Source organism: Diospyros lotus, chromosome 2 (assembly GCF_014633365.1).
Source record: "Diospyros lotus cultivar Yz01 chromosome 2, ASM1463336v1, whole genome shotgun sequence".
NCBI classification, from domain to species: Eukaryota; Viridiplantae; Streptophyta; class Magnoliopsida; order Ericales; family Ebenaceae; genus Diospyros; species Diospyros lotus.
The window spans coordinates 35,758,252-35,775,377 of NC_068339.1; the positions used below are offsets into that span (position 1 = coordinate 35,758,252).

At 37.3% G+C, this 17,126-nt stretch overlaps 1 protein-coding gene across 6 annotated transcripts in view; it reads left to right on the forward strand.

The window, feature by feature from the left end:
- The window catches only part of LOC127794269 (serine/threonine-protein kinase ATM), a 156,270-nt gene that overhangs the window by 54,956 nt on the left and 84,188 nt on the right, over positions 1-17,126 (forward strand). For all 6 annotated transcript variants that reach the window (XM_052325239.1, XM_052325240.1, XM_052325241.1 and 3 more), the window contains exons 27-42: positions 333-379; positions 460-523; positions 738-812; positions 917-1,036; positions 2,511-2,696; positions 6,733-6,854; positions 6,977-7,046; positions 7,198-7,325; positions 8,326-8,467; positions 8,560-8,697; positions 8,897-8,995; positions 9,108-9,154; positions 9,595-9,787; positions 9,867-10,088; positions 11,590-11,661; positions 12,210-12,279. In XM_052325239.1, the coding sequence (XP_052181199.1) occupies positions 333-379; positions 460-523; positions 738-812; positions 917-1,036; positions 2,511-2,696; positions 6,733-6,854; positions 6,977-7,046; positions 7,198-7,325; positions 8,326-8,467; positions 8,560-8,697; positions 8,897-8,995; positions 9,108-9,154; positions 9,595-9,787; positions 9,867-10,088; positions 11,590-11,661; positions 12,210-12,279 (1,795 nt within the window). The remainder of the gene's footprint in view (positions 1-332; positions 380-459; positions 524-737; positions 813-916; positions 1,037-2,510; positions 2,697-6,732; positions 6,855-6,976; positions 7,047-7,197; positions 7,326-8,325; positions 8,468-8,559; positions 8,698-8,896; positions 8,996-9,107; positions 9,155-9,594; positions 9,788-9,866; positions 10,089-11,589; positions 11,662-12,209; positions 12,280-17,126) is intronic.

The window sequence follows — 17,126 nt, forward strand, 5'->3', positions numbered from 1 at the left end:
CAAAAATACCAAGATATTACAGTTTTGTGCTGGTATGTGTCTTTCAGGGAGAGGATTAATTTAATTCTCATGTCCAAAGACGTTTGGATGACTGGATTCTTATTTCTTCTACATTTGGATGATTGTATTATACAATGGTATAGCAATTGTTTGTATAGAATTTTGCTGTTCTAGACACGACTTACTAATTAGGTTGATATGGCTGTTTTTGGCTGGTCTTCGTTGTGTAACCTATTTGATTTTTCAATTATATATTTCTTTTGTTATTTTCTAATGGATGCCCAAAAAGTTTATATGTTTGCTTCCTATGCTGATACGTGTTGTCAATCCAGGCTGTTTTTATGATGTGTGCAATTTCTGCAATTGATCCTTGTCAGAGGTACTTTATATCACCAAGTTCTGCTGTTTTTTTTAGTAACCATTTGATGTTTGTAGAATATAGCTCTTTTTCTTCTCCAGGGAATTGGTTGTAGCAGCACTTGATAATCTATCAGTAAAGCTGCAATACGCAACTAGGTTAAAGGTGACACTTCCACTTATTTATCATTTTATCTCATTTTAGTGATTTGATCTTTGTGATTTAAAATGTGAAATATCTCTTTGTAATTGGCAAGGTCCATGAACATTTCATCCTGGCTTGCATTCAGCCAATTATAGTCCCTGTTAAAGTAGTGATTTTCATTGGCCTTGATTTCCTCAAAACTGCCTTGGCTTAGACTGACTTTGTTTTCTTGCAGTACTTAGAGGAACTCATGGGACCGATTATTTTCTGTTGGATTGCTTGTGGCATAAGCCTAGCTTCACTCATTGAGGTAAGAAACTGTTTGTATGTATCTAGGGATATTCTGAATAATACAGGAGTGTGTAAAGTCTGTAGACAGGCAATCATCTTGCATGATCTTGTTTTTCTTTGCAGATGAGAGATGTTTTTGTTTCAAATATGGAACCAACAAATTTTGTGCAGTACTATTGCCATTGGCTTCTTCCAGCTCTAGTTTTGCATGGGGGCATGTCCGACCTAAACTGGGTTGCTAAGGTAAGGCCGGCCTTGATAATTTCTTCTTGTTCCTTATCTAGTAAGTATGGTAGAAATTGAAATTAAGCTGCTACTAGTACTCTGTTTAATGGGGTTTCTGTTTTTGTTACTGTTTCTTTTTGGACTAGTTAGAAATAACTATAGTTTCTTTAATCTGTATATTAGGTTATCTCCCCTTGCATTTATGTTAGTTTACATGTTTACACTTCATCCTTGTGCTCAAGGATAGATGCAGAAGTGTAGAAACACAGAGTTTAACATTCTCCGTCAGTCTGGAGCATATAGAAAGCTGGATCAGAATAGATGTTAAGTTGCCTGGTTATTACACATTAATTCTATTCATTGTGGATGTTGATAGTCAAACATGCGCTTTAACCAGAGCAACTCACAAGATCTCTCTCTCTCTCTCTCTCTCTCGTAGAGGTAACAATACATATGGAGAAAGAAACTGCCATATGCTGAGCTCTGTACAGAACAAAGTACAAAAGGATACCGACAAGGACAGTTAATCAAGAAAATGCAAAAAAGAACGAAGAAAGAGGGAGGGATCTTTCAGTATGAACAATTGTAAGGAAATAAGAATGATTCCCCTTAGAAACAAATTGAAATTCTACATCCTTGAAGTTCTCAAAATCCTCTCAAGTCAAATATGCATCATGATGCTAAAAGGAATAATTTTCTGAATACATTTCTTCCTGTGACTCAGGAGAAGCTCTACTCCATGAACTCAAAAATGAATCAGAAATTGCCATGATCCACTGCACATCAAAACATGTGGTTGGAGAGGTTCCAGCAAAGGTCTATTGTTATAATATGTCTATTCAGACTCAATATAAGAGGTTACAACGAGGACAGTCAACTGTTGCCTGAAGGGCTGAGGATGGGATAGTTGAGTATGGGTCAACTATTTATAGTTGAGAAACTAAGGAAGAAGAATTGATTGGTAATGACCCTAAGGAACTAAAAATGATGAGAAATACACTTCCAAGGTGGAGGTTCTTGACAAATGAGAGAGTGTAAATCTTTCACTTCGAGATTAGGACTCCTCACAGCTTTCACAAAGCTAGAAAGAATAGCTTGCGTCTTGTGACTGAGGTTGGTCTGTGGGACATGACAGGTCACAACCACACTGACACATGCCAGGTGAAGGCATTCGAATCGTTTACCCCGTGGTAGAGATGGGGAGTCTCATATATCCTTCTTGGGCTCACTCCCCTTGTACTCATATTACTGGTAGATGTTTACTATTCACACATATAACCTTGGGCTAGATTGCTGAAATATAGAAATATGCTGTTAACATAAACATATCATTACTCATGGTTGACCTGTTTGTTGTTTAACCTTATCTCTATTTAACTAGGGAGTAGTGTTCCTTGTGGAGGTTTCAAGCACTTTTTTACTTAGTTGTGTTTGTATTTTATAATTATTGTCACCTTGTTTGGTTTTTATAGCTCTATGGTTTTGCTTTCAGGTGGCCCATCAACACACAGCACTTCTGGTTAAAAATTATTTTGTGCCAATCTTTTCAGTTTGCATGGCACTGCATTGCAGTAAGAATTCTGGATGGGAAAAGAGTGGTGTTGTACTTCAAAGTTCAATTTTGAGCATTGCTGAGATATCTGAGAATGAAAGAGACAATCTCATAAAGAAACATATGGTTTGTTTCCACCAATCTAGATTTAAATTAAGGATGTAGATTTTTGATGGATTTTGTTGCTTTAATTGTGAGGCAAATTTCTATTAATCAAGAAGAGAACCATCATTGTTTGATGTCTTAACATACTTGCATATACTGGAGTGCCTAACATGTTAAATTATGTAACTAGTCTGAATTGTATCTTTCTTTCAAGTATTGTAAGTGGACCATCCATATTGGGAGGATCTATGCTTGAATGCATTGGATGACGTACTATGTCCACACACACACACACACACACTTATATTCCACAACATATCTAATGTCAGAAATTCTCTTGCTTTGGCAGAATATGCACATATTATGCATGTTCTGATCCTTTTAATAAGACTTTCTTTGTCCAATCTTAAATCTTTTCTTCATATAATTTATCAGAAAGATTCCTACTGTAATTTTCCAAGCATGCTTCATTTGTAAAAATTTTCAGCAGTATCCCCCTCCCCCCCTCCTCTTCCCCCTCTATACATAGACAGACACTCTTATCCATGTGTCTTGGATGGTGTCTCTAGGACATTGTTGGCCATATATTCTTATTCTGTCATATCTTGTAAATATGGTCAATATACTTTTAACTTGTGCATTTGAAGACACTGTAAGAATGTATGATTCTTAAACACAACACAATGACGCATATCAAGTCTTAATTCCACTAGGTGTTAGTTACATGAATTCTAGCTTGCCAATGAAAAAGAAAAGAACTGAATTACTCTCTGGAATTTCTTCCCTGCTTGAGTTAATAACAAGAACAAAGTATCAAGCATTAATTCTGCTAGCTGGGGTTGGCTATACGAATTAAAGCTTTCCAATAAATAAAAGTGACAAAGGGCTTGATACCATTGCGGTTTAGGGTATATTCAGGCGGTATTCCAGACATTTGATAAAATGCGAGTACCCTTGTATTTGAATTCCATGTTGGAAAAAATAAAAAATTTCCACGATGCAGTTTCCTCCTCCCATTAGTTAACCCCTTTCCTCTGGTTTTTGACTGAGTGGCTGGCAGTGGAGGCAACTCTCTCTCTCTCTCTCTCTCTCTCTCTCTCTCTTCCAGTAACAAACCCATCGGCAATGGGGCTGCCATGGCAGAACCCGTCTCTGCCACAGTTGGCTCCTCCTCCACCTCCTCCTCCTTCTCTGTGTGTGTGTGTGTGTGTGTGTATATATATATCTATATCTATATCTATCTCTCCTTTTTCTCAATCTCTATATATCTTTCTCTTCTTCCTCGCCCAATTGTACCCACTCAGCCCCATTGTGGTCTGATTTGTGAAGAGAAAACAACAATCTGACACAGGAAACTCATAACAAAGAACGCTTCAATAGAGAAGGGTTGAAGTGGAACGAACAAGCCTCTAATAATTTTATGATTTTAAAATAAACGACCACCTAAAAGACTCTCAACATAATATATATACTAGGATCATGCTATTGGTACCCCTTGGGCTACCCAATGCATGTTAAATGACAAAAATACCCCTTGTGCCTCACTGCCTTGCCTCATTGCGCCTCACCGCCTAGTGCTGCCTCACCACTTCGGGTGAGGGGTAATTTAGTCATGCACCCCACCACCTTAGATGAGGGGTATTTTTGTCATTTTGCATGCCCTAGGTAGCCCAAGGGGTAATCCAAGGGATAGCTATAGCATTTTCCTATATACTAAGGTTTCAATAGCCTAGAAATCCTGGCCGTCAGATTAAACTAATTTAGACTCTCCAAACAAAATAAAATAGCAACACATGCTAGTCAGATGACTTCATGAAAAGTCACATGCTAGTCACATGTCATCACAAATAAAAGAAAAAAAAAAACAATTTGAACTAGTAGAAGCCCAGATAATTAAATAACAAAATAGAAAAAAATATGCTCCTCCTTCAATTTGCAAAGGTTTCTACCCCATTGGGATTTGATTGTTTGCAAATTGAACCCCATCGATGACGTTGGTGTTCTATTTGTTGTAGAGAAGTGTGAAATGGAGCCCAGCCTCACTGATGGGGTTTGATTTGCAAAGAATAAAACCATTGAAGGGTTTGATTTCTTCTTGTCTAGTGGTGTGTGACTCAGAAGGGTTAACTATGACATGTGAGTAAGGTTTCTTTGGTCGATCTGAGAGGTAATTCTTCTTCTTCTTCTTTGTGTGACTCTGAGCATGCTTACACATACACGTGTTTCTAGCAGTGGAAATAGAGGGAACCCCAACAATCGCTTGGGTTCAGCAATTGGCTGGTGGAGGCCAGCCACTATTGTTTTTTCTTCACCTAAAATCAGGGGAGAGAGGAGGGAGAACGAAGGGTAAAATGGTCATTTTCTTCCTTTGTTTAATGGCAGCAGAGGTCATTGCTATTTTCAAAACTTTGGGAGTGTCTTTGCAATTATTGGAAACCTCAGGGGTGGTTATTGCAATTTATTCAAAAGGAAAAAAAAAAAAAAAAACTGCATTGCTCTGTGGCATTTCTTCCTTCTCTTTGTTAATATTTACCTTATTCAAACTTTTAAGCTTGAGATAGGATAAACTGGCCTTACAAAAGATATGATCATGGATAAAGATAGTTGGTGAGCCCTTAGGCTTATCATATGTTAAACTCTTAGGCTTGACATAGGATTGTTGCTGGTGCTTCAAGGGTGAGACCTTGTTGGTCATTTTTTTTTACGTGCAGTGGTTGCAACTTTCTGTTGAATGTGTTATTCTACTTCCATTATATGCATGTATACACATATCTTCATATTGAAGTTTTGGTTTTTCCTTGAGTTATATTATTGTTGTTTCAAGATTTATTATATATTTACATATTTTCTTTCTCAACATGTTTATTATAAAATTATTCTATATTCTCAGCATTGTTGTTTGCCTAGTGTTATTCTGTTTCTATGAATCAGGTGGTCAAATGCTTCACTGCTGCATAAACAGCAGTTGTCGACATATGGCCATTTTTATGTTTTCACTTTTATTGCCAACAAGTTGCCTGTGCATGAACTATGAGCTGTATTCTTGTAGATTATATTTGGACTAGACTCTAATTTGTATACATCTCGGGTTATTCACAAGTGTTACCCTTTTGGTGTTGCTCTTTTCTGGTTTGGACATGTGTTGTGCTCTGAAGAGAATTTCTGTATGATGCCTCTCTCTCTCTCTCTCTCTCACACACACACACACACACACACACACACCAGGAGTGAGGGGGAGAGAGAGGAGAGGGGAGGTGTGCATTTTGTTCAAAAAGAAATGGAAAAGAATGTTAAAAAAATCTTGGGTGTGGGTTTTTTGATGGAACTATTAGATGTTAGCATATTATCATTGGCTGCCTAGGGATTAAATATTCCTTATTAGGAATGTGGGGATTATACCTGTTAATTCATTTAATTTGGGTGTGTTGGGGATGGGGTGTGCAAAAAGAAATATTTATTTTTTTTATGTGAACAAAGCCAATGTAGTGTTGTCATTTGGTTTGGTTTGTATATGGATACTAAAATCTGAGCTTGATTACGGGTAAACTAAACTGTTTGTTAACTAGCATAACAACAATCACAAGCCTTAATCCAACTAGGTGGGATTGGCTACATTAATTCTACATCTCTAACCATCTCTATTAATGGCCATGGCCCATATCAATATCTTACAAATCTTATAATTTTTAAATTTTGATGGTCAAGTTCTTTGGTTATAAATATTTTATGTTTACACTGCTACACATTAATTATTGCCTGCCATTTTTATTTTTATAAATAGAGCCACCAGGTCAACTTTATCCAATAGAAGTTTCCTTTAGTTGGGTGATGGTTCAGCTTCATACCTTGGTTATTTAAACCTGGATTGGTGAATTGAGAATTGAACCATGGTTGGTCCTGTTTTCCTTTGGCCTTTACCTGAATCATTCAGTATTGACTGATCTGTTTCCCTTCTCCTCTCATATATTTCTGTTTTCTAGTTAGCTTGATCAAATTAAGTGCAGTAAACTGTCCCTCCCATTTCCTTAAACTTCATACTTCTTTTCTTTTATTGCAGGTATCTATTGTCAGCCACATTTTGTCTCTTGCTTCTAACCGATCAGACCCCATGCTTCCTTGCTTCTCCAAAGATGCAATAGTTCATGCAATTCAAACCGTTGTTGATGGATTCTTGGACATGTGAATCTTTTTTTCCTTTTCCAGCATCATTGAATTATGTTGCTTTGGGATGAGGTTTTCTGTTTTTTTTTTTCCTTCTTTTTTGTTTTTGAGTCTTAGTGCCTTCTCATGCACTTCTGCAGGGAGGATTATTCTAGAAGTTTTGGTGTTGCCGACAAGATTAACATCTTCCGCCCTGATAGAGTTTTTATGGTGATGGTTCAGTCTCAATATCACATCATTTGAGGGCTTTTCCTCGCATAACTTTCTTTCTATTTATTTACACTTCATACCCATGTGGTCTTAGAGTGCCTAAGATTTATTAATGTTTGTTCTCAGTGTATCTGCTGTCATTATTGTGCAGTTCATCATGGAAATGCACTACAAAGTTACAGAAGCAGTTCATCATAGGCACAAATGCCATCGCTTAGCTGGAATTGAAGTGCTCGTTAATATTCTTGGGCATAGAGCTGCTCTCTCAAGCACTTTCAAGTGAGTCTACTTACTGATGTAGGTAATTATAATATCAAAGTGAATGGAATTGACTGATCATGCAAATCTTTTGAGTTCTTGGATATGGTTAGATCTGAAAATCAAAGCTGTATACAGTGCAAACTTTTTCATTTTACATGTTTATATGATTTAATCTAGTGTCAGAAGATGCCAAGATAACTAGCAAGATGATAAGGGATATTAAATGAGCTGTCATTGTGGAAAACTAAAATGCAATGTTAAGTAGGCAGATAAAGTGAGCATATTGTCTCCGAGTAGATGGGAAGGTATTGCCCTTCTTATTTATCTTATCAATGCTAATTGTTTTACTGCTCTTAGAGATGCTTTTTGTTAGAGGTTTCATCTTGTTTAGGTAGGGTTCTAATACCCCTGGCTCCCTTATATTTGTGCTGCACAGGAGGCCAACCAGAGAAAGGGAGTATTTGAAAATGTTTTGGGGTTTTAGAGGTTCATACAATGATGTTATGAATCTTGGTTTTGATTTAGTATTCAGGCGCTACCAATTTAACAATGTTTCAATTGATCTTAAATGAAGAGTTGTTCTGGTAATTTGGGAAATTGTTTGAAATAGGTCATTTTAGTACAAAAATGTTGTATACTTGTGTGGAGAGGGTCACCTTAATTTATTTCCATGCAGGCTTTGATGTGGTTGTTTGCTGTGTAGCAGAGGCCTTTTAGTTGTATGCTTCTTTCTTTCCCTACATGTATATGGCATTGTATCTTGGTTTTTGACTGTGTTTCAAGTTTCTGGGAAAGAGAATGAGAACGTGAAAGATCCATTATATTCTGCATATTGAAGCTATGGTTCAAATTTCTCATGTAAATTAGTGACAATCGATTGCCATGATTATTTTATTTTATGGTATTTCATTTTACATTTTTATGGCTTCAGCTAGGTTTCAAGACCCATATGCTTATTTTGGCCATTTTAATTGGCTGTTGTTATATTCCTTCGGAACTGATGTACAACTTCTTACAGTTATCTTTTCAACTTGGTGGGGCAATTTGTTGGTTGTCATGCATTACAAGAACAATGTTGTTATATAATTTCCACTTTGCTCCAAACATTTAGAAGCAATCCATCTAAGGAGACAGCTCGTGTTCTTGGTGAACAACTTCAGGTTTACATCTTATATTAGTATTTGGAATGTTTCTATTAAGTTTGATATATTTGTGATTGCTGCTTTCTCATAGAGTTGCTTATCATTTGCAGTTTTTGGTATCAAAGTTGGTTGGATGTGTTCCTTCAGGATCTAATAGTGATCTTTCTGTCCCTCAATCATCCCATGTGTTGTCATTGCTCAATCAACTTACCATTGATTCTGACCCATTGCTGTATGAGTACATAAGAGTATGTCTATTCTGGTCCCCACATTTATAAATTAATCTCTTATGAGTAACACAAAAATATGAACTGGACAATCATTAGAATATTTTTCTTGATGTAGGGTTATAGTATCTATGCCAATATTTGATGTAATTTGGTCAGTGTTTGTTTCTGTGCATTCCTGGGCAGTTGACTAACTCATTCAGATGTACTCTTATATCAGGAATTGGAGCCTTTTCCTAAAATAGATGTGCTTGACGGGATACAGAAATTTCACCAGCAACTATGCCGAGACTTCTCACCAAAGGAACACTTAGTGAAGGTTAAGAGTTGAAATTGTTGTCGTACATGGTTTTTATAGTTGATTTGATGTTATAGCTGTACTTACTGATTCTCTCTCTCCTCTTCACTTCCGATTTGACCAATATATTCAGTTTGTGAAGAGATCTTGCTATCTGCCACCAAGATTACTGCTATGCAGGTACTTTCCATTTCTTCCTCGATGAGCAAGGAAATAGTATAAAGAGCAAAGTCTGTCCACCCTTTTTACACAAGTACAGAACCATGGTTGTGAATAGGATTGGCATTTTAACACCAGAACTTCCCTGTATTTGTCTAATTGCATGGAGTTGTCTAGTAAACTATGTGACCAAGTTTCACTTCTGTGAAATTATGTTATTTTATTTGAACTTGAGATGATAATGGGCTTGACTCTAAAACATTATTTTATTTTATTTTTGTTGCACCAAAACATTCCTGATTATGTTGTACCAAAATTAAGGTTCTTGTGGGAATGAATTTTGTTGTTAATGATCTAAAATGGCCCAAATGGAGCTGAATACCTGAGAAGTAATGAACTTATACGACTAGTAACATTCTGGTCTTGCTGGTGTGAACATCTTTGCTTTATGGTTCTTGCAGTCTCAAAGCATTGCATGAGAAATTCGTCATGGGGGAAATTTTTCAGAGAGAAGGCAATGCAGAAGATATTGATGGAGATAGTTACTGGTTTTGTGACAGTCAAATTGCCCAGGCAGTTTGGGCACTAGTCCCCATGTGTGGTTTGGACGATGGAAATGGTTTTAGTTTGTTGTTGTCTGATTTTATATCAAGGGTATTTTACATCTAACTATCTTTTTTTGTTATTATTTAATTCTTGTTACTTTGATTTGATTTTGAAATAGTGACTGCAGGTTGGTATTGGGGATCCGCATAGTGTTGTTTTCCGTCTTCCTGGAGAGTCTGGTCAAACACATGTTTGCCGATCTCTCAATCCTGATAACGCTACAGAATTCACTGTCCGTATGGAGACGGGCATATCTGAAGCACTTCTAATTTCTCTTGTGCGACTTCTGAAGAAGTATCTTATGGATGATTGTGTTAAGATAATTGATATGACATCACAAACCATGCGGGTAAGTCGATCGTAGTCTTTCTATTTGTATGTGGTGGTTCTTGCTATTCCATTGAATTTGATGTACATGTATTTTGTTGTGTTTTCTCCTTTTTACTTCAAAGCCAACACGAGCGAAGATATAGGGCTGTTAAGTTGTAGAAAACAGCCCCTATTTTCTTAAAATGTTTCCACAGAAGACAAAAATCAGGGAATCAAGTACAAATGAGAAAAAATTTCTAAGTAGAAAACTAAAACTCTATTTTTACTGTTTATTCAACAATAAAATGAAAAAGAGTTTTGGAGAAAAAATTCTAGCTGTGTTTGGGAAAAAAAAAAAAACTAGGATTCTAGCAAACTAAAATTAATATTAATTCTACTTATATCAATATTAATATAAATAATATGAATTTTAAATTTGACTAATAATAAATAATACTTCTTACATTTATTTAAAATATTAGTACTGTAAATATTAAAAATATTAATAAACAGATTGACTAGTAACAAAAGTATTATAAAATTTCTAAAATTGTATTGAAGAATTAAAATATAATGAATATCATTAATTATTATCGTGGATAATATAGTATTTGTGATCTCATGAGTACTGTGTTGGTAAAATTAAAATTATAATGTTCTGAATGTATTTATTCATACCTTAAACATGATAATATCTTCAAGATCCAGTTGCAACAAGTGAACTCCAGTTGTAAGTTTCAATTATGGACCTTAACTTCTGCAAACTCCGCATGCAGCCTCCAATTGTGAACTTCAATTGCAAACTCAAATTGTGAACTCCAGCAAACTCCTATTGCACATTTGGTTGCAATAACTATCAGGAAATTTCTCTTTCTAAGACCGCATGGCTCTAATACCATGAAGAATCCAAGAGAAAGAGATAGGATGAAGTGAAATCTGTATTATCATATCAAAAAAGAAATGAAGGAAGAACACTGTTTATATAACGAGTGTACACACTACTACTATTAGATCATGTAGCTGACCCCACTTAGTGGGAGTGAAGCTTGGTGCATTATTCTAATATTTTAGCTAGTGTCTTGCATACTGTTGTGTGAATATAATACTTTATTGCACTCGGGTATCTGGAGATGATTTTCTCTTTAGCGAGCTGACTTTTATGATACTAAGCAGAATGATTCAGATGCATTTAGTTTCATCTATTTAGGTTCTGACAAAGTTATGGACTTGAATATGCACAATTTCTATCACTTTTGTGCTCATGATAGTTACAACTTTTATGCTCTTCATGGTTGTAAACTACACATTGGCCTTGGACTCGTGTCAGAGAGATCTATCAATTTGTCTTCAAGAACCAGATCTTAAATCTTTCTTAGCTCTTGCTTGTCTGCTTTTCAATTCCTGTCTATTCTTGAATGGAATCATGGAGCTTTCGGTGAATTTGTTATTTTAAAACTTAATCACTGCATGACTGTTGTCTGGCCATTCAGAACCAAAAGGCCATACCATGGAGGTTTTACTTTTTTTTTAATATAAACCAGGGGATACTCTCAACCGAGAAGGGCCAGAGAGCTTTGCTATCGTTTGACTCATGTGAGAGGTCTCTCATTGAGGTAAGTTTCTAATTGTCCAGAAGTTATGTTTTCTTATTCTATTAAGTACGAATTTTTGGATATTATTTTTTGTTAATCAGATTGGATACTCTAGAGTCCAACCTAGTGGGATTGAGGCTTGGGATTGTTGTTATTGTTGATTGGATACTTCAGAGTCACTTGTTCAGAATCCTAGAGTTGCAAGTTTTTTTGTTTCACGTGGATCAGATTGTGTCATGTAATGAACTCAATTATGAATGGTTCTAACTTTTCTAGATAAAGAGAATGGCTTGAGAAACTGATGCAATGGTCTAGATTTCCTTCTAATTTTAATTGAATGTAGGAAAGTGGAGGGGCTGAACATGGCATATTTGTTATACATCTGTTTTTTTGTAAACTAATGTAATGGTGGGACTCATAAATTCATCTTCTTCTCAGCTGAACATATTATTTTCTGGTTTGACTATGGCTCGTTCATCTCAATGTTATTATTCTTAACATTTAGTTATGCTCCCCACCCCCTTTTGTATGCATTGTTGACTAATGAAATGTTCTTTTCTATGTTGTAGGTCCATTGCAAGGGTGTTAATATGGATCTAGTGCACAACTTTCTAGTTGATCAAGAGAGAAAATTTGATGGTAGTTCTATACCTTGGTCTTTTTTTTCTTTTTCTTTTTTTTTAATTTTTTACTTATTCTTTTTTCTTTCACTTTTGTTTTTCTGGAATCTTGTTGCATTTTGTTCATGGCTAGTATAGCTCCTGGCTTTTTCATTAGTTAACCTTTTGTTCTGTTCAATACAAATTGTTTGCTATGGGCTGTATCTTTTTTGTAGCTTATTTTGCTTTAATGTGTGTAATGCATTTCACGAGAGCATATTATTTGTTTGATCTTAGTTAACCGACAATTTAGAGAATACTTTCATAGGTTACTGGAAAAATCTCTCCTCACTTTGTGATTCTTTTCATTTAGTTTTATTTCTGCAGGCCATTCATATGTTTTCAATTTTGTTGATTCCATTTCCTTGTGCTTTCATTGTTTTCCCCTCCCCCTCCCTTTGGTGGCTGTTATTTTGTGACCCTCTGTGGAAGTATTGCTCTTCACTTGTTATGAGGATTACTCATTGGGTCCTCCTGTAGAGGAGCCAAAATTTGTAATGTTAAATTTAGGATATCTAGCTGAAATGCTTAGCTGAAGTTGCAAGTGAATAGGCAATTGTTCTTAAATATAGGTCTTAAATCCAACTACCTTGTAGAAGCTATTCATGAGAAACAGTAGTATTTCTGGATTATTCTTAGCTGAAGTTACAGTTAAGTGTTGTACATAGGTAGTTAGTTTATGTGTTATACATAATTAAGCTTGTACCTAAAAGGTATATGTATAACTGAATAGATTGAGATCTGAGTTTTTCCCTCAAAAAGAAGTCAAGTCTCTCTCTCTCTCTCTCTCTCTCGATTTCATGGTATTGGAGCCATAGAGAATTGAGTTGGAGTAGATCCAGATGATCTATGAGGAATTCAGATCAATTCCTTGCAGCTGTCAGCCAGGAATTCAGATCAATTGCTTGGAATTCAGATTCTTTGTCAGTTCTTAGTCGCATCATACTTCTTCTCCTTGATCACGATGTCCTTCCATGATCTGCATTCTGATTTGATGTCTTCTAATCTGAGATCATTGTTGATTCCTGCATTCTGTTTATTTGAAGCTAGGGTTTGTGCATGAGACCTCTTTTCTTATTCTTGTTGTATCTCTCTGATTGCACCTGGCTCCTTTCTTCTCCTGGTTAATCATGTCCAGCTGTGAGGTAACCTTTTCTAGTCCTTTGGTTGCTGTTCTGAGCCTGTCTGGTTCACCAGTCATCACCACTGAGAAGGTGAATAGGAAGAACTACTTTTCCTGGTCAACTTTAGTGACGTTGTGGTTTAAAGGTCAAGAAGTCAGTGATCATCTCACCAAACAGCTAATTGATGCCTGAAAATGATAGAATGCTGTGGGTTTAAGATGGATGCAGAACTTGTATCACTGTCATGGCAATCAAACAACTATAACAACTATAACAACACTTAACAGAACTGTAGCTAACATTCCTCTGTACAAGACAAATATAACTACTTCTCTCAACAAACTAGAGGTTCATTGATCAAGGAAAGGAGAAGAATAGAAGGGCAAGCAAGTGTATGAACAAGGGGTTTAGAGTAGCCAAGTCAAACAACATAGAGGAATTACACAAATAGAGATATATAGCTCTAAGCTCACACATTTGTGAAGCTTCTCTAGCATAGAAGAAGGATGTTTTCATGCATAAGGGAGCCTAGGAAAATGGATAGAAAGTGTTAGAATTATTAGTATAATTGTAATTATTATATGTTTGTGTTTTATTTTGTGTTTAAGGCCCATTATGCCTATTATAAATAACAAGCTAAGAGAGTCATCTCTTAGATTTTTCTCTCATAATTATTTTCTCACGTGGTATTAGAGCCACCGGTGAGAAAAACCCTAGCCGTCGTTTTGTATCTTTTTCCAGCGACTGTCAAACCCTAGTCGTCACCGTCATCGTCACTGTCCAATACCAAAACTCCACTGTTCGGCCACCATTGTATAACACCACCACCATCATAGGGTTCGCCGCCACTAGATCGGCTGACTGCCGAAGACTCGTCGCCGTCGGACCACCCATGCACTTCCATGCGTCGTTGCCACTTGCTACCTCCGTTTCCACACGCCGGCGCGTGACAACGAGTCCGCCGGCTAATCTTCTCCAGCTTCTTCAGATCTGATCTCCATCGACCCCTCAAGCCACTTCCGGTGTTGAAACCCACGCCATGTTTGATTTCAGTGGCGCCATTTCTGTCGGTGCTATTCCCGCTCCGGCACCTGTTGCCCTTGCTACCTCTCAATCCTTTACTGTCTCTAGTTTTGAGACAACCAATATTACCACTGTCAAGTTGATAAGGTCGGTCAATTATCTCTCATGGGCAACCTCTGTCAAAATGTGGTTCAAAGGGCAGGGCCAAGCGGATCATCTTACCATAAAGGTTGAAAGTGTGCCAGAAGCGAATCGGGCTAGATGAGAACAAGTTGATGCCAGTTGTGTAGCCTCCTATGGCTGTGTATTGATCCTTCCATTTTGCAGCTCTTTTGCTCCTTTGAAACTTGTGTTGAAGGAAGTTGAAGAGTGTTATACAAACGACATCCAACGTTTGTACACTATGGTTTCTAATATCAAGAATCTCAAGCAGGAGTCGTCTATGGAATCTTATCTAGGGCAAGTTTGGGTTCTCATGTAAGAATTTGATGCTCTTCTTCCTCTCACTACGACTCGCACCAAACAGATTGCTCAATGAGAAGTTTTTTATGGTTATTGCTCTCTCTAGTCTGAAACAAGAGTTTGACGCCATCAGGCATCAAATCTTTACCATCTCCGCTAGCCCTACCATGCAGCCCTCTTTCAAAAGGTTGTTGAATATGACAGGTGCATATGGTATGTCCTCTTTTTCTCACGTTGTTCCTCCAGCCGAATCTTCAGCTCTTGTGTCTCAAGCTTCCACCGTAGGAGAAAATAGAGAACATAATAATAATCGCTTACGTCCATAGTATACCTTTTGTAAGAAACTGGGTCATTTTGAGGACAAATGCTGGAAGAAACATGGTCGGCCAGTTGCTCCACCTACATCATCTACTAGTGCAGCTCATATATTTCAGAGCGATCTTAGTCTTTGTCAATTTCCACTAGGTTCGCAATTGGTACCTATGTCTGCAGTTGAGTATGATGTCTTCCTAAAGTTCTAGGCCACCTAGCAGTCTCATCCTGGTAATCCCATTGCTTGTGTTGCTTAAGGCTCATTCGTTAGTCCTTAGATTATATATTCTGGTGCCACTAACCATATGTGTGGTAATGAACTTTTTTTTTCCTCACTTACCTATTCTGATATCTTGCCTCCTGTTACCTTGGCTGATGGTATCGACCAAATCACACCCACCTCGTCTTTCTCATTAAATTTTGTTTTATATGTTCCTGATAGTCTTTTTAATTTGATTTCAGTTAGCCAACTCACCAAAACCTTTAATTGTTCTGTTATCTTTACTCTTACCTCTGTTTGTGTTCAGGACCAGGGTATGAGGCGGACGATTGGTGTCGGGTGTGAGTCACAAGGTCACTATCATCTTGTTGTGCCTAGTTCGCCGGTAGCTTGCACCAGTGCTGCTTCCCCAGATCTTCTCCACTATCGTCTCGGTCATCCCAGCCTCTCCAAACTGAAGAAATTAGTTCCTAGTTTGTTGTCATTGTCCATGTTTAATTGTGAGTCGTGTCAACGTAGTAAACACGCTCGTAATTTTTTTTCTCGTTGAGTCCATAATAGGGTTGAGGCTCATTTTTCCCTTATGCACTCTAATGTATGGGGAGTTGTGTCAATTCTACTCTTGGTCTTTTATATTTTGTTACTTTCATTGATGACTTTTCTCGTTGCACTTGGTTGTTTCTTATGAAGAGTCGGTCCGAGTTGTTTTCTATCTTTCAGACATTTACTGCTGAAATAAAAACACAGTTTGGAGTTTCTATACGTGTTTTACGTAGTGATAATGCCCCTGAGTATTTTTCTTCTCAATTTTCTACCTTCATGACTGCTAATGGCATCCTGAATCAATTCTCTTGTCCTTACACACCTCAACAAAATGGTGTTGCTGAGCGTAAGAATCGCCATCTTATTGAAACTGGTCGGATGCTCTTTTTACATGCCAATCTTCCCACCCAATTTTGGGGAAATGCTGTTCTAACTGCATGTTATCTAATCAATCGCATGCCATTTTCAGTGTTACAGGACCAAATCCCTCATTCCCTTTTGTTCCCTACACAACCGTTTTATTCTGTTCCTCCGTGTTTTTTGTTGTATTTGTTTTGTGCATTCTTTTTTCCCTAGACAGGATAAGCTTGCTGCAAAATCTCTCAAGTGTATCTTCCTCGGCTATTCCTAGTTGTAGAAAGGCTATAAGTGTTACTCTCCTGAGCTGAACCACTATCTTTTGTTTGCTGATGTCACATTCTTTGAACAACGGTCTTTCATTTCGGTTGCTTAGCCTGATTCACAGAGTCTTCACCAGGTTTCACCCGTTCCTTTTTCTTTTCTTCCGCTGTCCTCATCAGGTCCGTCTGTCTCCTCTGTGGCGCCTACCCTGCCATTTTTCGGTCCACCTACCACGATTCCTCCACTTCTTACATATCACCGTCGTCCTCATTCCGTTACCAACGCCAACATTCCTCCAGCCCAGGACTCTCTTGACTCACTCTCCATTTGTGGTCCCTCCTGCTTCGGATCTGAGTCCGACAATCTCCCCATTGCTCTTTGCAAAGGTACACAGTCTACTCATAATCCCCATCATTTGTATAACTTTTTATGCTATGACCATTTGTCCCCTTGTTATAGTGCCTTTGTTTCGAATCTTTTGTTTGTTTCTATTCCTAAAACCACAGGTGAAGCTATGTCCCA